This window comes from Entelurus aequoreus, linkage group LG11 (assembly GCF_033978785.1).
Source record: "Entelurus aequoreus isolate RoL-2023_Sb linkage group LG11, RoL_Eaeq_v1.1, whole genome shotgun sequence".
NCBI lineage: Eukaryota > Metazoa > Chordata > Actinopteri > Syngnathiformes > Syngnathidae > Entelurus > Entelurus aequoreus.
Genome location: NC_084741.1, coordinates 32,884,455 through 32,906,197, shown reverse-complemented (window position 1 = coordinate 32,906,197; position 21,743 = coordinate 32,884,455). Strand labels below are relative to the sequence as shown.

General features: G+C 39.4%; 1 protein-coding gene across 2 annotated transcripts in view; it reads right to left on the bottom strand.

The window, feature by feature from the left end:
- Positions 1 to 21,743, bottom strand: part of ptdss1a (phosphatidylserine synthase 1a) — a 36,726-nt gene that overhangs the window by 4,751 nt on the left and 10,232 nt on the right. For both annotated transcript variants that reach the window (XM_062063017.1, XM_062063016.1), the window contains exons 4-11: positions 13,781 to 13,905; positions 13,543 to 13,701; positions 13,333 to 13,484; positions 9,257 to 9,398; positions 6,119 to 6,231; positions 5,968 to 6,033; positions 5,602 to 5,701; positions 2,301 to 2,369 (exon numbers count right to left, since the gene is read on the bottom strand). In XM_062063017.1, coding sequence (XP_061919001.1) covers positions 2,301 to 2,369; positions 5,602 to 5,701; positions 5,968 to 6,033; positions 6,119 to 6,231; positions 9,257 to 9,398; positions 13,333 to 13,484; positions 13,543 to 13,701; positions 13,781 to 13,905 — 926 coding nt within the window. The remainder of the gene's footprint in view (positions 1 to 2,300; positions 2,370 to 5,601; positions 5,702 to 5,967; positions 6,034 to 6,118; positions 6,232 to 9,256; positions 9,399 to 13,332; positions 13,485 to 13,542; positions 13,702 to 13,780; positions 13,906 to 21,743) is intronic.

Genomic DNA, 21,743 nt, shown 5'->3' with positions numbered 1-21,743 from the left:
CGGAGACAGCCCTCGGCAAAATGACGAATGATCAATTGCTAACTATGGATGCTGATGCGTCATCCATGTTGCTGCTACTTGATGTTAACGCTGCTTTCGATACACTCAAAATCATAACATTATATTAAAACGTATCAAAACACGTATTGGTATGTCAGACTTAGCCTTTTCCTGGTTTAACTCCTATCTTACTGACAGGATGCAGTGCAACTCCCATAACAATATGACCTCGGAGTATGTTATGGTACCGGCGGAGTTCCACAGGTTCTTGGCCCTGCACTCTTGAGCAACTACATGCTGCCGCTAGACGACATCATACGCAAATACAGTGTTAGCTTTCACTGTTATACTAATGACACCCAACTCTACATGCCCCTAAAACTGACCAATACACCGGATTGTAGTCAGCTGGAGGCGTGTCTGAATGAAATTAAACAATGGATGTACAGCAACTTTTTGCATCTTAACGCTAAGAAAACGGAATTGTTGATTATCGGTCCTGCTAGACACTGGCACCTATTTAATAATACCACATTAACATTTGACAACCAAACAATTACACAAAGCGACTTGGTAAAGACTCTTGGTATCATCTTCAACCTAAGTCTCTCATTTGAGTCACACATTAAGAGTGTTACTATAACAGCCTTCTTTCATCGCTGTAATATTGCTAAAATTTGTCCCATTTTGTCCACCACCGACGCTGAGATCATTATTCATGCGATTGTTACGTCTAGTCTCGATTACTGTAACGTATTATTTTCAGGTCTGCCTATGTCTAGCATTAAAAGATTACAGTTGGTACAAAATGTGACTGCTAGACTTTTGACAAGAACAAGAAAGTTTGATCATTTACGCCTGCACTGGCTTCCAGTGCACTTAACATGCGATTTAAGGTTTTACCATTTACGTATAAAATACATAACGGTCTAGCTCCATCCTATCTGGCTGATTGTATTGTACCATATGTCCCGGCCAGAAATCTGCATTCAATGAAGCTTATTAGTGATTCCCAGAGCGTTTTCTATTTGGGCTCCAGTACTCTGGAATGCCCTACCGGTAACAGTTAGAGATGCTACCTCAGTAAAAGCATTTAAGTCCCTTCTTAAAACTCATTTGTATACTATAGCCTTTAAATAGACCCCATTTTTTGGCCAGTTGATCTGTTGTCTCTCTTTTCTGCTCTGCCCCTTTCTCCTGTGTGGAGATGTTATCAGGTGACCACGGATCAGCCGTTAGGTGTTCAAAGTCGGGACCCAGGATGGACGACTCCTCTTTGCATCAGTTGGTGACGTCTCTGCGCTGCTGACTTGTCTCCATTTAATATGATCCCCTGCTGGCCTCGACTTTCACATGAAATCCGGACCAAGGGTGACCACTCCTTATGCATCAGTCGGTGAAGTCTCTGCGCCCCGACATGTCTACATGCAAGAGGATCCCCTGCTGGCCCCTCTATGGACCTGACTCTCACATGATTAACCGTATCCACTCGGCATCCATTGCACCGGTCACCCAGGGGGGGGGGGATCCCCACATCTGCGGTCCTTTCCAAAGTTTCCCGTTGTTCCCATTGGGTTGAGTTTGTTCTTGCCCTGATGTAGGATCTCACCAGAGGATGTCGTTGTGGCTTGTGTAGCCCCTTGAGACATTCGTGATTAAGGGCTATATAAGTAAACTTTGATTGATTGATAGTACTTAAGTATTCCATTTGAGACAGAATGAGGCATATTGACGCAACCAGCGATGAGAATTGTCTCTCAAGCTGCATAATGACAATGTGAGCACAAGTAATGCTTCCCAATACTGGCCCCTACACTACATTCAATGCTCCAACTCAGGATGATGTATGACTGCACTTATGAGATGACGCTTATAAAACAAATCATGTCATTATAGATTGTTGTTGAAACATGTTTTGCACATTGTTTGGCCTCTAGGGAAACAGATGGGTCTAACCTAATAAAATGCTGATGTCAGTCTTATATAAATGTGCTGTAGTCTGTAGCTCTTTAAAACCACAATGGGGACTTAACAAAAAAATCTCATGTGACAAAACTAAATAACTAGGGAAAGGAATTAATAAAATGTTTATGATTTTGATTCTGCTCAACGATTCAGTTCTTTATTGATTCTCATTTGGAAAAAGAGGATAAAACAGGTTGATTAGCATCAACTTTGTTTGGTTTCGAAAAACACTGCAGCGTTTGTGCCATCGGGAATCATTAAAACCGGCAAATGATTCCCAGGAATCGAAACCCTGGGACCTGGTTTTAAATTCCCATCCTTAGCATGGAACGTACCTTTTCTCTTGGGCCGTAGGTCTCTGCGCACCAAACCATTCCATACAGACACAGGAATGTAATGAAGGCCTGAAACGATAGCACATTTATGAAAAAATATAAAATTTCCCTAAAAAAAATTGCATGTAAATTTTGAAAGACGCAATAAACAAGGTAAAGTTCTCGTAGTTTAGTTGTCCCTCACTATATTGTGGATTTTAAAAAAAATTAAATTAATTTTTTAAGCATAAAAATCACTAAATAAAGTATAAAAATCAATACTACAGTAGTAATGGCCACTAGAACAGACTAAACCAATCAGAGCGCACTGTTCAATATTGTGGTCACTGATTGGCTCAGCCCTGACCAACACTACTATTTTGGGTGTAAATGAGTGTAAAGTGCTAGTGTTACCATATCTGAGTTATTGTGTACAAATATGGGGAAATATACACTAAAGTATGCTCCACTCACTAACTGTGTTACAAAAGAGGTCAGTTACAAAAAAACATAATGTTGGCTAAGGAGAACACTAAAGCCTTTTATTTATTGAATCAAACATATTGAAATGTAATAATTTGGTGCATTTGCAATCCGCTCAAATTATGCACAAAGCAAACTATAACTGATACCCAAAAATGCACAACATGAGGAAAAAAAATAACTTTAGAGAAAAATCAAACTTAAAACATGTATATGCATGTACAACACTTAAGACTTTTACTATATAAGTATGTCGAGTTAAATTATGGTAAGGGTTAAGCAAATAAATCTAACAATGTACTAACATGATCTAGTTTAAGAAATTGTTTATGTGTTTACAAAGTGCAAGGAAGAATAATTCTGATAAACATTTTGAACCTTATTGAAAGTGAGATAATCTTATTTATCTCATTATGAAAAAACTACGGTAATTATTTATGAGAACTTTATTTTTTGTTTATGTAATGAATATTTATTTACTTTTTTAAATTTACTTACTCATTTATTTACTGTTTTGTTACGAATTGAGTAAAAACAAAAGGGTTAGGAATTACTATGGAAGAAAAAGGGGTAGGGTTAAAAAAGATCTGCTTCGTCTTGCTCCTTTTTCGACATACAGTTACGAGAAACTGGAAACGTGATGAATCATATTGTAATTGTATGCATGTTCAAAATAAAATAACACCATACCCAGAAAGGCGACTATATTTGTGTTATTTTATGTTTAGGGGATTCTTATAATATTATAAAACATTTACAGTGCATCCGGAAAGTATTCACAGCACTTCACATTTCGTTATGTTACAGCCTTATTCCAGAATAGAATACATACATTTTTGTCGTCAACATTTTGTATACAATACCCCATAATGACAATGTGACATTATTTTTTTGCAAATGTATTAAAACAAAACAATTAAGAAATCATGTGTACATAAGTATTCACAGCCTTCGCACAATACTTTCTTGTTTCACTTTTGGCAGCAATTACAGCCTCAAGTCTTTTTGAATATGATGCCACATGCTTGGCACACCTATCTTTGGGCAGTTTTGCCCATTCCTATTTGCAACCCCTCTCAAGCGTTGGAGCACAGCCATTTTCAGAACTCTACAGAGATGTTCAATGGGATTCAAGTCTGGGCTTGGCCTGGGCCACTCAAGGTCATCTATAGAGTTATCCTGAAGCAATTCCTTTGATATCTTGGCTGTGTGCTTAGGGATGTTGTCCTGCAGAAAGATGAACTGTTGTCCCAGTCCGAGTTCAAGAGAGCTGTGGAAAAGGTTTTAATTCAGGATGTCTCTGTACATTGCTGCATTCATCTTTCCGTCTATCCTGACTAGTCTCCCAGTTCCTGCCGCTAAAAAACATCCCCACTGCATGATGCTGCCACCACCATGCCTGGCATTCACGCCAAAGAGTTCAATCTCAGTCTCATCAGACCAGATAATTGGTGCATTTTGGCAAACTCCAGGCGGGATGCCATATGCTTTTTACTAAGGAATGGCTTCCATCTGGCCACTATACCATGCAGGCCTGATTGATGGATTGGTGCAGAGATGGTTGTCCTTCTGGTAGGTATTCCTCTCTCCCCATAGAAATGCTTTAGCTCTAACCGGGTGACCATCCGGCTCTTCTCCACCTCCCTTCACCGCCCTTCTCCCCGATTGTTCAGTTTAGACAGCCGATCAAGCTCCAGGAAGAGTCCTGGTGGTTCCAAACTTCTTTCATTTACGAATGACAGAGTCCACTGTGCTAATTGGTATTTTTCTGTAGCCTTCCCAAGATTTGTGCCTCTACACAATCCTGTCTCGGAGGTCTTCAGACAATTACTCTGAATTCAGTTTGGAATTGGAAGGTCACATGAAGTTTGGAGCTCTGTAGCAACTGACTGTGCAGAAAGTCTTTGCACTATGCGCTTCAGCATGCACTGACCCCTCTCTGTCTGTTTACGTGACCTGTCACTTGGTGGCTGACTTGCTGTTGTTCCCAAACTCTTCACTTTTCTTATAATAAAGATGACTTTGGAATATTTAGGAGCGAGGACATTTCACGACTGGATTTGTTGCACAGGCAGCCTCCTATGACAGTTCCACGCTGGAAATCACTGAAAGCAGCCCATTCTTTCAGAAATGTTTGTAGAAACAGTCTCCATGCATAAGTGCTTGATTTTATACACCGGGGCCAAGTGATTAGGACACATGATTCTCATCATTTGGATGGGTGGCCAAATACTTTTGGCAATATAGTATATATATATATATATATATATATATATATATATATATATATATATATATGAATTTATCATATGTGGACTCCAATTAACTGTAGGAACTTCTCAAGGATGATCAGTTGAAATAAGATGCACCCGAGCTCACTTTTAAACTTCATGGCAAAGGCTGTTAATACTTATGTACATGTGCATTCTTTTTTTAAATTCAATTTGCAAACATTTCTAAAAAAAATGTTTCACATTGTCATTATGGGGTGCTGTGTGTAGAATTTTGAGGACAAAAAATAATTTATTCCATTTTGGAATAAGACTGTAACATAACAAAATGTGGAAACAATTAAGTGCTGTGAATACATTCCGGATGCACAGTATTAAGGAGGTTGTAAACAGATGTTGTATGCTCTAGGTAGGAAGGAGAATATTTAACTTATAATTCAAGATTCCTACTTCACAGGAATTAATTTACCGCAGTCAGGCCGGGAACCAATTAACAGCGATAAACAAGGAACTACTGTATATCATAGTAATCCCCAAATCAGTGTTTCCCATACATTCTACATGCTATGACAAAACTAAACAAAATAGTGTTGTGACACTGATCTTACCAAACACAGGAGCCAGAGGATCACATACAGGACTTGCGTTTTGGAGAACAAGTCCTGTCCAAATTTAATGCATGCCAAGGCCTCCAGAAAGGCTATGGCCCTGCATTGGCAAGGCAAGAAAGGCAACAAAATCAAGTTAAAAAAGCTGTAAAATTTAAAACAAAAGAGTAAAACAACACTGTGCTGTTTAGTGGTCTGAACAGGGTCTTATTCGCTTGAAGTTGTATGCATGGTAACAAATCCTAGTATGGGCAAACTGTCTTAAGGATATGTTGGTATGTTTACACATTCAACTCATCATGGTTAACATCAGCACATTCTTTTGCCTCAGGCGTTGCATTTGTATAAATATATGAAGTGACTTACCCAAACACCCAACACTGGGTCCCAACTCTCTTACATTGTGTGTCTGTGAGGTACGCGTAATACTGCCTACAGAAAAAGCAAGAATCGTATGGGTGAGGCTCCAAAAAAATGATGCATACTAACGATGAATGTTGCAGTAAAGCTCTTTCACCTGACTGTTGGTGCTGTGATAATACCGACGAACAGGATCCGACACCAGCTGAGGGCGTGGCTTGCCGGAAAGACGAATATGTGCTTGAGGAAAAAGGTGTTCAACTCTGTTAGCTGAAAAGACACACACACACAGGACAAAGGATTATTATTTACATACACAGTCGAACATTTACATGAACCCTGTATAGATATGATGAATGCGTTCTGTGCGATTTTTACAGGTACAAAAGTATTTGGACACCTGGCCATTCTACCTGCTGGAAATGGAAGTACATACAATAAGAATTTACCATGTTTATCATCCATGGTGATGGCTTTTCTTTTGCGTACTGCATTCAGAAGAGCCAGCTTCACGCTTGGGAGATGTAACGAAGTGCAAACATATTTTTTTCTGAAGTAGAAAGTAAGTAAAACTAATACGCCACGTTATTCTTCTTTAGTGTAGATGCATGTGTTCTTCCGTAAGTAGTTATCTAGTAAATGCCGTGTTTAAGGACCAAAATTACATTTTAAAATTCATTTATGGCAGTGTATTTGTGAGCATAAAACGTCGTAAACTGAGGACCACCTGTACAAGTAAATGGTAAACAGGCTTTACAAGTCTCGTAAGATATCAGCTTGCATCTAAAATTGCCAAAATAAGCTTTGATACAAGCGGTCCTGACCTGCAGCGTGTTTACTTGTGTAAAGTTGGACAGCCACTTAACATATAAAATGTCCTCCAATAAGCACACAAGATTGAGTCTCGGTGTGCGATTAAGAGCGCAATGCTGTTGGAGGAGAAAAATATTTGATGTTGCAGTTTCATTTTGAACATGCATCTAGCGTCCTTCCGTCAGCTGCTGCGACTGAAAGTTAGAATGCAGCAGGCGATTTGTCGGGAATGTTGCCACAACTTGTTTATAAAGTCTGTAGTTTGTTGAATGGGATGCTCACTTATCCATTAATTTAACTGCTAACTTTGTTAGTGTTCCAATAACATCAATAGTAGCTCAAATGTTTTGTCATTCCATCGAATTGAACACTGGCTGAGTTGTCGGTGAGGCACAAAGATTGTGTGTTAGATGTGAGAGGTATCACTCCAGTTTATTTTTGTTGGCTAAACTGTTGCACTGAAGTACATGGTTGTTGTTGAAGAACAAATCTTGTTTATTTGACTTTATTCTCATTAGCCAAACTGCTTTGTGCTATATTGATATCAAAAAGTAAACATGTTTTTTACATTGTTTTTTTTCATTCCACAAAGTAATTACTTTAATAACCAATCATGTGACATAGCATTTTGTTAATGTTCTATGGTGTATAATTAATTCCTATACGACAGATTTCTGCTCAAACTCTCAATGGATCTGTCCAGATACAGCATGTACATATACACACATTAGTACATGTAAATGTGTGTACATAACTTAAAAAATACCACTCTCTATGAAAATGGAAAAATAGAGATAAAGGCATCATATAATAAAAAATCTGACACGCTGATACTATTAATGAACAAAAACATAGATATTTGTCTTTAAATATATAGATCCAGAATCTCGAGCATTTATATTAGATAACGAAATTACATGATGGCGCCGCGTTCACACCCCAACACTGTTTTACCAAACATAATGAATAATCATGATTAATAATCCTGATGTCAATATTGATCAAAATAATCTTAATTATTATTATGCCCATAACCGTGTATATATATATAGATCATTCGCGGTCAAAAGTTTACATACACTTGTAAAGAACATAATGTCATGGCTGTCTTGAGTTTCCAATAATTTCTACAACAGTTGTTTTTTTGTGATAGAGTGATTGGAGCACATACTTGTTTGTCACAAAAAACACCCATGAAGTTTGGTTCTTTTATGAATTTATTATGGGTCTACTGAAAATGTGACCAAATCTGCTGGGTCAAAAGTATACATACAGCAATGTTAATATTTGGTTACATGTCCCTTGGCAAGTTTCACTGCAATAAGGCGCTTCTGGCGAGCTTTTGGTTGAATTTTTGACAACTCCTCTTGACAAAATTGGTGCAGTTCAGCCAAATGTGTTGGTTTTCTGACATGGACTTGTTTCTTCAGCATTGTCCACACGTTTAAGTCAGGACTTTGGGAAGGCCATTCTAAAACCTTAATTCTAGCCTGATTTAGCCATTCCTTTACCACTTTTGACGTGTGTTTGGGGTCATTGTCATGTTGGAACACACAACTGCGCCCAAAACACAAACTCCGGGCTGATGATTTTAGGTTGTCCTGAAGATTTCGGAGGTAATCCTCCTTTTACATTGTCTCATTTACTCTCTGTAAAGCACCAGTTCCATTGGAAGCAAAACAAGCCCAGAGCATAATACTACCACCACCATGCTTGACGGTAGGAATGGTGTTCCTGTGATTAAAGGCCTCAACTTTTTCTTCCAAACATATTGCTGGGTATTGTGGCCAAACAGCTACATTTTTGTTTCATCTGACAACAGAACTCTCTTCCAGAAGGTCTTATCTTTGTCCATGTGATGTCATGAAAACAATGACAAAGTGGATGAGAGAGAAGAGAAAAAAAGCTATCAAAGGTTTTACAATTTCTCTTTGTTGTTCTTATTACAAAATCTTTTTTGGGGTGGTTTTTGTTATTGTTTTCAAAGTCAGGGAGCAAGTATCTGGATACAGGAAGGCTGCTGCAGTGTTATTCTCTTATTTTGGCCTAATGCCTGTGTGACCGAACCAGCTCACCATACTGGGCCGACCTCAATTGCCCCCACCTCCTGTTTTTCACACACTCATAATTAAAGTTTGAAGCTAGTGAGAGGTGAGCAAGTGCAGGATGACATTGTTGCATTAGTGTACAAATAATAAGGAAAACTTCAGTGTGCGTCGCGAGCTCGGCCAATTGCTCGAGACATGGCAGCCTTGCTGCAGAGAGCCTCCTTAGCTTTAATTGCTCCTGAGTAATCCAGCCTGGCTTTGCCTTTGTATGGGATTAGCTGTTAAAGCGCAGACAGCAAGACACCGCATGCATTAAATGGATACCAGTGAGACGGGTTTTAGATTTGAGCTACGGAGGAGGCAATTAGATTAGCAGGGATTTAGCATGCAGAACACACAGGATGATCCCAGCCACCAGAGACGGAGTGACCCACCTGCCAAATGATCATGAAGAGATAGACACCCATCACTCGCTGCAGGGAAGACTTAGGATCCAGCCAGCGCACGTAGGTCCAGCTAGCTGGCGTGAACTGTAGCGCGGCTCGCTTGATCTTGCCTGTGGTGGTGTGGATGTCCCTGGATGACAGACGCAAGGACGAGATGACACATATTTTTGCGGAAAGTTTTGTATTGTAATTGTCATTTACAAATCTTAGTAGGGCTAGACAATTAATCACATTTTAATCTCGATTTCAATTTTGGCTTCCTACCATCATAGAAATATTATAACTGGAAAAAAACATTAATGGACCATGCAACGTTCATGGAAATTCCTGAGTTTGTAACCGTGAAACGGATGAGTGAGCGTGAAGTGAAAAAAATAGCACGTCTACTAGAAGTTTGGTATCTCACCATGGTTGCTACTTTTTATTTGACAAAGTTTGAGTGTGCCGAATCAATAATCACTAAACTAAAAAAAAAAAAGAGTAACACATAACAACTTTCTGCGTTAACGTACGGTACCCACAGACGGAATTTGAAAATCGGCAATTAAAACTAAATTTGTTGTTAAACACAGAATATCACAGAAATTGACATAAATGTAGGTGTCATTGAGAGGAGAATGAACATTTGTTTGGAAAAACAATGTGTTTGGGACCGCTCATTCATCCCCACTCTACCACCAGGTCCTGAACTAAACAATGTGGAGATGGTTACTTGAAACAGCGACTTAAAGACAAGGCTAAAGCTAGCAAGAACAATTCATACACCCACAACACACCACATCTGCTTGTGTTGTTGTGAACATTATCATTGATGTAAGATCAATGTACAAACAGGACATCAGTCTCAACTTGAGAAGCTCTATCCAAAGCAGTGATTTGGCACGGCTATCAGTTAAAATGTAAACGATTCTGAGCCCTACGTAAAGATTAGGCATGTTAGCAAATATAGTTTCTTTAAAGGGGCACCTTTATTTGAAACCAACTTTTCATACCTATTGGTACCTGCTGTTGGGATCAGCCTAAGTCCCGAAAATTTGAAATCACACCGTGGAGACTTTGCCGGGATATTTATAAAACAATCTTGCCTTCCTTCCTACTTCCGCTTAACGTACAGTTTGGAATATGCACAACTGTGACATCACTGGTTGGGATTATTCATGTATGGTATAAAAGTACCCAAAGTGCCTTGCACGCATCTGCGTTTGTAGTCTGCGCTATAGTCAATAAGTTCCTTCTTTTTCCTCTATCCTCTTGTTATGGGGCTCACTGGCTCATATATGCACATGCCTCCTCTGCTGTTGCCATTTGTAATACAAAGTAGCGTATACTTCCAATTTATATCAATCAGTAGACTAAATATGGAAGCGCTAAAAACTACAACAAAGATGGCGGGGAGAATACGCAGTCAAAGTGGAAGCACGTAAATAAGATCCACAAAACGGTGCATCCTGAAGAGACGGTTAGAAAGTGGCTTGAAAACGATCCGTAAAACATACAGTAATCCATGAAAAAATTTGACTAAAGACCCACCATTACATGTTATGTAGACCACGAGAAAGTGTTTCCAATGTAGAAAAATAACTCATTTAATATGACCCATTTAAGGCACACAATCAACAAAGTACTTCATTGGTTATTGTGCACAGTTCTGGTATTATGGACTTAAAATATTGCATACACTTTAATTCAGCTGCATATGTAGCCAAACAACTAAGCAAGGATGGGCGATACGGCCTAAAATCTATATTGCGTTATCTTATGTTATTTGGTATGTAAATGATACAACAGCATATATTTAACAATATCAATTTAAATTATTTCATATTAATGGCTTGGATTAAAATCATTTTCGTCCTTAAAGCTCTCCTGTGTCCAGTCAAGAACTTATTTCCTGAGTTTGTGAACATGAACAAAAACGAAAAAAATTTGGTAGAAAAGAAAATTATCGATCGAACCACTGTTACCATATAGTGATATTTTACTTGGTATCATTACTGTCCATATTTGTATCGATACGCCCTTCTGTTTACATTCAAGAGCTGTAGCTTAACGGATAGCATATCCTCATACGGGGTGTAGTGCAGCATGTTTCCCTTTTCCTCGTCCTCCAGTGAAAATATTACTTGTAATAAAACGTAAATCATTTGCCGCAATGGAGGCGAGAATTTCTGATTCAGAAGTGGCTTTGCATTGTGGAGGGAAGTTAGCGCCCAGCAAATGGTATAGTGCCTTGAGGACGCGTTTGTTCGCTAGTCTGAATATTGTGTTGCTCATCTCACTCATGGATGATCGGCAGCATATAACTTTGATCCAAATACATGCCGAGGTGATAGTATTAAAAACTCTATTGTCAGCATAATGGATATCAGAGGTGTCCAAAATGGGACCCGGGGGCCATTTGCAGCCCACAGTACATTCTAAAAATACTATTACAAAAACATACATAAAATGTGGGATAAAAGAGCATACAGGTGAAATGTAACAATAATAAGTTGCAATGTTAACTCTAATAACACACAGCTGTAATAAAGGTTGCTTTTTTTCTTTAAAACTGTCATTGTTCAAAATAAATATTGTTATGAATTATTGACCTGTTGAAGGCTCTAATTACTTCACATCAAACATTATTTTTGAGGGGGAAATATTGCATATATTGTGTGTTTGCCATGAAAAAACTAAGTTTTCTATGACAAAAGGGCCTTAAACAGACACAGAAACTAAAAAAACATTAAAAAAAACATAGTAAAAACTTGTAATCGACGGATAGATCTGAAGTTCAATGTTTCAATAAATCAATCAAGTTAATCCATTTGAAGTTGATCTAGAGATTTAAGTGTTGAAAGTAAAAAAAATAAAAAATAATGTATGACTTATATTTAACGCTTTCATGAGGGGGAATATTTTGGATCCTTAAGACTTTTAGTGGGCTTTTTTGTTTTAAACTTGTCATTGTTAAAGTAATAATGTATCAAAATCAATGTTGTTATGAATTAATGACCGATTAAGGCTCCAATTACTTCACATCAAATATTGCACTTGAAATTTTTTTGTGGAGAAAATGTTGCATATTTTTGTTTTTGCCATAAAAACAGTGTTTTCTTTAACATAATGGGCATCAAACATAAGAAAAATGAAAACTTTATATCGTCAAATGGATCTGGAGTTGATCTCGAGCAGTGATCCTCAAACTGTGGTACGTGTACCACTAGTGGTATGACAAAGAATTAAAAGTACCACTGATTGTCACACACACACTAGGTGTGGTGAAATTTGTCCTCTGCATTTGACCCATCCCCTTGTTCACCCACTGGGAGGTGAGGGGAGCAGTGAGCAGCAGCGGTGGCCTCGCCCGGGAATCATTTTGGTGATTTAACCCCCAATTCCAACCCTTGATGTTGAGTGCCAAGCAGGGAGGTAATGGGTCCCATTTTTATAGTCTTTGGCATGACTCGGCCGGGGTTTGAACTCACGACCTACCGATCTCAGGGCAGACACTCTAACCACAAGGCCACTGAGCATTATAGTACAATGTTTTATTTTCCTATAATCAAACACAGTGTTACTGTTCAAACTGTGTGTAAAATTACACTGGCCAAAAATATTAAATATACTTGCTAAATAAAACCTCTGCCTTGTTTTTAATTAATACTTAGGCTCATTATGCTACTGTATTTTAATGTTGGTTGTAATGGTACCACCAAGTTTTTTCTGAAGTGGTACTTGGTGAAAAAAAGTTTGAGAACCACTGATGTAAAGATTTAAGCGTTGAAAGAAAAAAAATATACATACATATATACTTTATGTATATGTATGACTTATTTTTAAACATTTTATGATTGAGAACCTTCCAGGTCCCTGGGACAAAACTTTAGGGGAGCCCTAAAGGTTATAATAAATATTTCTATTGTAAGGGTTTGGAAAATGAAAAATATCAAAATGGTCCCTGCATGCTTTGATTTTTCAGTGTGTGGCCATAAATGGCAAAAGTTTAGATACCCCTGATTTATGTGGCATACCGTCTTATGGCACAACCCTGCTACTAGGTATAAATGTGTATAACGTACTTAATACTGGCCCAGTGGTAGGTCCTCATCTCCAGAAAGCGGCACATCGTCATGCCCAGCCAGATGCCTCCTCCGTTACACAACAGAATGTCCAGAATCACCTGGTCCCACCAGCACTCGGCAAAGTTAGGCAGGAGATGCATGAAGAAGAGCTGAAGGAAAAACATGCATGAGAGTGATGACCGATGACATCGGTCGCTGTGGCCGTACCTCGGTCAGCTCCCAGGTAATACTGATGGTCCAGCAGAGGCCGTAACTTCGGATGAGCAGAGCTTTCATGCCCCAGCCCCAAAAGTGACTGAAGGCAAAGATGTCCAAATGGCTGAGGATCCTCTCCCAGGTAATGACATGGCAGTTGACCGCATACTCCTACAGGACGGCAGCATTGACAATCTCAGCGTCTGCTCGCACCTCACTAACCGATATAAAAAAGCCCACTATGACTTACCATTATGTCTGCCTCTCTTTTGGCGTAGCGCAGGTTCGGATCCAGCCAGTACATTAACTGTTTGACCTGCCGCCAGTTCAGGAAGATGATGAAAACAAGGAACAGGAAGTAGAGGACGCTCAGGCCTTAACAACAAAGGGACATAAGAATCAAATCAAAGGTATTTGTGTAAGCTAACTCTTCTACTTAGAATTGGACCAAATATGCGTTGCTGCTGTGTTGCTTTTCTTTCTCTGACAAACACACCACATGGTGACACTCTTTTCAAACCCCATTTTGATCCTGTACTTCAGATTGATTTTGTCACACTACAAAACCCCACACAGTTCTTAGCTCGTTCACAAAGATTTAATAAAAAATATTTTAAAATTATAAAAATTAAAGACAATTTTTTAAACTTGGGACGTCCCAAAACCAGATTGCGAATGCGGCCCACGAGATGTAGTTTGGGGACACCTGTGCTAACCACTAAGCTAGAGAGCTTAAATGTAAACAGGTTGGTGATCCATACAAATATCGACAGGATGACACCAAGCATATAGTATCAATCAGTATATGGTCAATACTACAGCGATCAAATTTCTTTATTGTCAAAAAAGATTATGTCGTTTTTGTTATTGATAATAAGTCCCTGGGCAAAAACCTAAGGTTTAAAATTTAGAGCCAAGGGTAAGAAATATTTTTAAAATGTAGTTGATAATGTTAGACCGTCATCCTGTATTTTTGTCTGATTGTAATTGTGATCCAAAATGTTATTATTCATTGATCTTGAACATTTTAAGCTCAGTATCAGTAGATGAATATTAGTTTTGACAAAATAATACAACTGGAAATGATGCAATGTTACCGCATATGTCAGCAGCAAAATTAGGAGCCTTTGTAACCAGCTTTGAAATGGTTCTATTATCATTTACATACCAAATAATATATCGTTATGACAGGAGGCTACAATATATATTTCAGGCCATATCACCTATCCCGAGTACACACCTTCAAGCGACTGACAAGCATGTGTGTGTAAAATCTAAACAGGATTAGTTGAAAAACATGCAATATGTCTTTGCAGGAGACTTAGCGGCTAAATTCTTCTAAAAGGGAACTGCACATAGAAAATGGATGGTTGGATGCATGGATGGATTTTGCCTATCGTTCACAATCCTAATGAGACAAGAAGACAAAAGTTATTTTTTTTGCATTCTAATTTGTAATAATTGGCTCATTTTAGGTGACTAGCAATGCAGCTAATGGGTTGGGTTCAATTCAGCTTCTAAATCACTTTAAAAAATGCATCCAAAAATCGCCAACATTACTTCATTTATGTTTCGTAACCTGTACAATAACCAAGCTGTATCAACATTGTTATTGTAAGAGCAAAAACTGAGAAACTATTTTCCTAGCGTACTAACACATCGTCTTGCGACAGCATGCTACGGCATTAGCCGTAAGCTAGCTACGGCAAGAGGTGCTTCTAGCTTCTTGCGTCAGCAGCTGAAGTGTATTGCAAACTTAAAACCAAATACAATGTGATAGGACACCAATCTATACTGACTGAAAAACATGAACAATCATATAACAGTATCTGTAAAGTATTAGCCCACATTTCATGTTTTGTTTGTACACAGCTAGTTCGACATTTGTTGTACGGTGATGTGCTGCATGTATCATGATCAATACCAGGGGTCAACAACGCGGTGCCCGCGGGCACCAGGTCGCCCGTAAGGACCAGATAAGTCGCCCGCGGGCCTGTTCTAAAAAATAAAAAAAATTAAAAAAAAATTTTTTAAAAATAAAATTATTTTTTTTAAATTAAATCTACATAGAAAAAACACAAGATACACTTTCAATCAGTGCATCAACCCAAACAACCTCCCCCATGCACACTCATCCACACCCACTCACACAAAAGGGGTTATTTCTTTCTGCTACCAATATTCTGGGTCCCACAACATAGACAACACATCTGCAAGGGACACAGTCCCTGAAGCACACATGATTGTATAGGCTGCTGGTCCACTAACATTTTCATTAATTACTTTTTTTATGTAATTATTTTTATATTGTTTTACTTTCTTTTTTATCCAAGAAAATGTTTTTTATTTATTTATCTTATTTTATTTTATTTTTTAAAAAAAAGGGCCTTATCTTCAACAGACCAGGTTGTCAATGAAATTAGATTTGTTTAAAGGGTTTTTTAAACCAGGCCCAGTCCAGATAATGTCCAAGTCGGACTCCGCAACACACACCTTCATTCATGTACACAGAAAAAAAATTAGGGAACACAACAGATTGCATATAATTTATAAACAAAATTACATTTTCAAAATAAGCATTTATGTACAGTCCAGATTATGTCCAGGTCACTCAAATTAGGGAACACAACAACAGATATCATATAATCTATAAACATAAATATACTTTCAAAATAAGCCTTTGAGGACTTCTCATCTTTTTTTTAATGTTTTTTGGCATCATTGTCATTTTCAACCATGTAACTTTCTAAAGTTAGAAAATACTGAATAAATGTTTTAAAGAAAGTAATACTAAGTGAATATCTGTTTTTGGCCTTAAAAATAAACATTTTACCGAGTACTATAATTAAATTGACTAAATCATGATTGTCAATGAACTCTCCTAAAATAACAGAAACCACATTAAGCTTCATAAACAAACCAATCCTTAAACACATTTTTTCAACTTCCACCCAAAACAAAGACACAATATGACAATACCAAAACAAATGCAGGGTGGATTCAGGCTCCTGACAACAAAATCGGCAATCATCTGACTCTGTCATATTCCATAATTTTAACATTTTCCCTGTGGGTAAGAAGTTATAAATAATTTTAATTTGAAAATAACGATTTTGCACATCGATAGTGGTTTTATAGATTAGTTTGAATATGGCATCCCATGGCAACGGGCAGTCAAAAAAGTCCTCCCATTTTCCATTTGTGTTGTATGAGGCAGCCTTCAAAGATTTCTTTATTAAATAAAAATTATATATTTTTCTATTTATTTTAGTTCCTTTTTGCCAACTACAATTTCTTATTAGAGGTTTACAAACTAATAATTTAGTAATTCCATAATTAATTATTTGTTTCCATCTTTTCCCAATTACTCCAGTTAGTTGATAAAATGAAAAGCTTGAGCAAGCATCACCATACATAGCTCTAAATTCATCATACTTCATAATTTTACCATTCTCATTGATAATATCATTGACAAAAATGATTCCTCTTTCAAACATATTTTTCCAAAAGAAAGGCTTTCCATCTATTACAATATTAGAGTTCATCCATATTAACTGCTGCAAAATATCGTCTCTTTTTTCTGGCACATAAAATTGAAAACACCACTATGAGTGGATTGTTTCCTTTATGAACCCCGCCATGTTTTCCAGCAGACTCTCTGGGAGGGGATCACTTGTAAAAAAGGATACAATTTCTTTTGATACAGTACATGTTTTTTGTCCAACAGGACATTTGTGTACCACTCAATGTTTAAATACATCTTTGGAACAATTGATGCTTTTAAAGACAGACACATAGCTTCAATGTTGAGAAGTTTCAGGCCCCCATATTCATACTCTTTGTACAAAACCTTTCTTTTAATCTTTTCTGGTTTGCAGTTCCAGACAAAATCGAAGACCCTCCGCTCATAAATCTTAAAAAAGTTTTGTGATGGAGCTGGTAATGACAAAAACAAATAAATAAATTGAGGAATAATTAACGAGTTGGCAATAGACATTTTACTATACAAGGTTAGGGATTTCCCTTTCCATAATTGCATAATTTTGTCCAGCTTTCTTAGTCGATTATCATAATTTACTGAGCCTAGATCTTCCAGATTTTCTGGGACAACAACACCAAGTATGTTAACTGGTCCATCTGTCCACAAAACAGGCACTTTGCATTCCAATTCGAAAGGACGTTCCCTTTAGATTTCCGATCCTTAACATTTTACATTTATCATAATTAAGCTTAAGGCCAGATTGCTGTGAAAATATGTCCAAAAGATTAAGAAAGTTCCGCAAACAATGAGGAAAAATCTTATCTTTGTGAATCAGCCTTTTCTGACATGAACTTAATCAAGAACAAACACAGAACACGCCTCACTGATGCACATCTGCAAGACTAACTCAGAGTTACAGTGTCAAGTTACACACCAGAGTACAACACACTAGTTAACAGCATGCAATGCCAGGCTTCCCACTAACTGACAAAGAAACAGATAACAGATTTGGTGTCCAGTTCAAAGTGTGACATGATTTAAAAATTTGAGAGTTTACTTTTGTATTTTACATGAGTTATTATTTGTACAAACATGGTGCAAAGTAATTCATGATTTGTTAAAAAATGTTAGTGGCTAGCTAGTTAAAATGGGATATTGTGATTTCACAAGACTGTCTTAGAAGTGATCATTTGAAAATGTTCAATTTGAAAAATGTGCACTTAGAGAAAATATAAAAATAAAGTGTTGCATATTGATATTTATCTGTTTCTATATATATTTATTGTGAGAAATCATTAAGATGATCAGTGTTTCCACAAAGATAAATATCATTAATTATTAATAATAACAGAGTTAAAGGTAAATTGAGCAAATTGGCTACTTCTGGCAATTTATTTAAGTGTGTATCTAACTGGTAGCCCTTCGCATTAATCAGTACCCAAGAAGTAGCCCTTGGTTTCAAAAAGGTTGGTGACCCCTGATCAATACTATAGTGACTCACTCGATGGACAGTTGTGCGTTTGGTCCAGCTGGCCGGAGACCATTCCAATTGAATTAAGGTGAACACACCAGGGTTTACCGCAGCGCTTTGTTGTTAAGGCGGCCGCCTTAACAACAAAGAGCCACCGCCTAAACTAAAGTCTTAACAAGCTGCTCAGCTTAGTTCTGCCTCTGCCTCTGCAGCACCCAGCAATGTCCCACCCACAGAACCATCTGATTGGTTACACGCAGAGCGGTAACAGCCAATCAGCAGTGCGTATTCAGAGCGCATGTAACAGCCAATCAGCAGTGCGTATTCAGAGCGCATGTAACAGCCAATCAGCAGTGCGTATTCAGAGCGCATGTAACAGCCAATCAGCAGTGCGTATTCAGAGCGCATGTAACAGCCAATCAGCAGTGCGTATTCAGAGCGCATTTAACAGCCAATCAGCAGTGCGTATTCAGAGCGCATGTAACAGCCAATCAGCAGTGCGTATTCAGAGCGCATGTAACAGCCAATCAGCAGTTCGTATTCAGAGCGCATGGAGTCAGTGCTCCTGTGGTGGGGTTAGCAGAAAGGTGTTTAGCAGGTGAGCATAAGGCAGCGGACTCCCCCCAAATTATAATAAACACCTCCCAGTCAACTACTAGTAACATCACTATGAGCCCGTTGACGTTCTAGATACATAAGCGGCATCTCAGCTCACTCGCAGTCCTTGAGGTGAAGGCTATTTAGCTTTTAGCGAAACGTTAGATCATTTTGCGGTGTGTGCGTATGTGTGTTACGGACAGCAAAGCCCTGTCTGTCTGAGAGAAAGACAAGCAATTTTGACCTACAGTTAACAACTAAGTTACTTCACTGTACCTTTTTCTGTGTTGATCTGTAGCAGCAAAAAAGGACATTATGTTAAATCAGAATCAGAATCAGAATCGTTTTATTGCTATTGTTTGAGAACGGGTTCACAAACTAGGAATTTTTCTTGGTGCAAACGTGCGACATAAAACACATATAACACATATTTGGTAATAAAGAGAGCTGTAACTGAGCTATCAGATAGACTTAGAAGGAATTCAAGGAATTCAAGGAGCTGCTGTTAGGAGTTATTGTTCATTTGCCTGATGGCCGAGGGGAAAAAACTGTTCAGGTGGCGGGAGGTGTGGGTCTGGATGGAGCGTAGTCTCCTGCCTGAGGGGAGAGGGGAGAATAGTGTGTGTCCAGGGTGAGAAGAGTCAGCTGTGATCCGACCCACACACCTCCTGGTCCTGGAGGAGAACAAGTCCTGGAGGGATGGGAGCTTGCAGCCAATCACCTTCTCAGCAGCACGTACGATGCGCTGCAGTCTATTCTTATCCTGGACTGTGGCGCCGGGGAACCACACTGTGATGGAGGAGGTCAGGATGGACTCTATGATGGCTGAGTAAAACTGCACCAGCATCTCGGTCGGCACCTTAAGTTTCCTCAGCTGCCGCAGGAAGTACATCCTCTGCTGGGCCTTCTTGATGAGGGAGCTGATGGTCAGCTCCCACTTGAGGTCCTGGGTGATGATGGTGCCCAAGAAACGGAAGGAGTTCACAATGGGGACGGGGGTGGGAGAGTCAATCAGGGTGAGGGGGGATGGTGGGGCTGTGACTTTCCTGAAGTCCATGATTATCTCCACTGTTTTCTGGGCGTTCAGCTCCAGGTTGTTAAAGCTGCACCAGGACGTCAGCCGGTCCACCTCTCTCCTGTAGGCGGACTCATCGCCATTCGAGATGAGCCCGATGAGGGTGGTGTTATCCGAAAACTTGAGCAGTTTTACGGATTGGTGACTGGAGGTGCAGCAGTTTGTATACAGGGAGAAGAGCCAGGGGGAGAGTACACAGCCCTGAGGAGTACCAGTGTTTGTGGTTCGACTGTCCGAGACAATCTTCCCCAGCCGTACGTGCTGTCTTCGGTCTGTCAGGAAGTCATTATTCCAACTGCAGAGGGAGTCGGGCACACTGAGCTGGTAGAGCTTGTCTCGTAGCAGTCCAGGGAGGATGGTGTTGAAGGCAGAGCTGAAGTCCACAAACAGGATCCTAGCGTAGGTTCCTGGGGAGTCCAGATGCTCCAGGATGAAGTGGAGGGCCAGGTTCACTGCATCATCCACAGACCTGTTGGCTCTGTAGGCGAACTGCAGTGGGTCCAGGAGGGGGGCGGTGATGTCCTTGAGGTGGGGCAGGACCAAGCGCTCAAAGGACTTCATGACCACAGACGTCAGCGCGACCGGCCTGTAGTCATTTAGTCCTGTGTTCCGTGCTTTCTTGGGGACATGGACAATGGTAGAGGTCTTAAAGCAGGACGGCACGCGGCATAGCTCCAGAGAGGTGTTAAAAATGTCAGTGAAGACAGGAGCCAGCTGGTCCGCACAGTGTCTGAGAGTGGAGGGGGAGACACCATCCGGCCCGGGGGCCTTCCGCGTATTCAGCTTCAAGAACTGCCGGCGTACATACTCTTCTTTGATGGAGAGGGTCTTTACAGTCTTATGATGTTTTTGGAGTCCTTTGAGTCCTTTAAAGGCCTACTGAAAGCCACTACTACCGACCACGCAGTCTGATAGTTTATATATCAATGATGAAATCTTAACATTGCAACACATGCCAATACGGCCGGGTTAACTTATAAAGTGACATTTTAAAATTCACGGGAAATATCCGGCTGAAACATCGCGGTATGATGACGTATGCGCGTGACGAAGTCCGAGTAACGGAAGTTATGGTACCCCGTAGAATCCTATACAAAAAGCTCTGTTTTCATTTCATAATTCCACAGTATTCTGGACATCTTTTGCAATTTTTTTAATGAACAATGAAGGCGGCAAAGAAGACAGTTGTAGGTGGGATCAGTGTATTAGCAGCGGACTACAGCAACACAACCAGGAGGACTTTGTTGGAGCGCTAGCCGCGCTAGCCGCCGACTTCACCTTGACTTCCTACGTCTCCGGGCCGCCAAACGCATCGGGTGAAGTCCTTCGTCCTTCTGCCGATCGCTGGAACGCAGGTGAGCACGGGTGTTGATGAGCAAATGAGGGCTGGCTGGCGTAAGTGGAGAGCTAATGTTTTTAGCATAGCTCTGTGCAGTCTGGTTGCTAAGTTAGCTTCAATGGCGTCATTAGCACAGCATTGTTAACCTTCGCCAGCCTGGAAAGCATTAACCGTGTATTTACATGTCCACGGTTTAATAGTATTGTTGATTTTCTATCTATACTTCCCGTCAGGGGTTTATTTCTTTTGT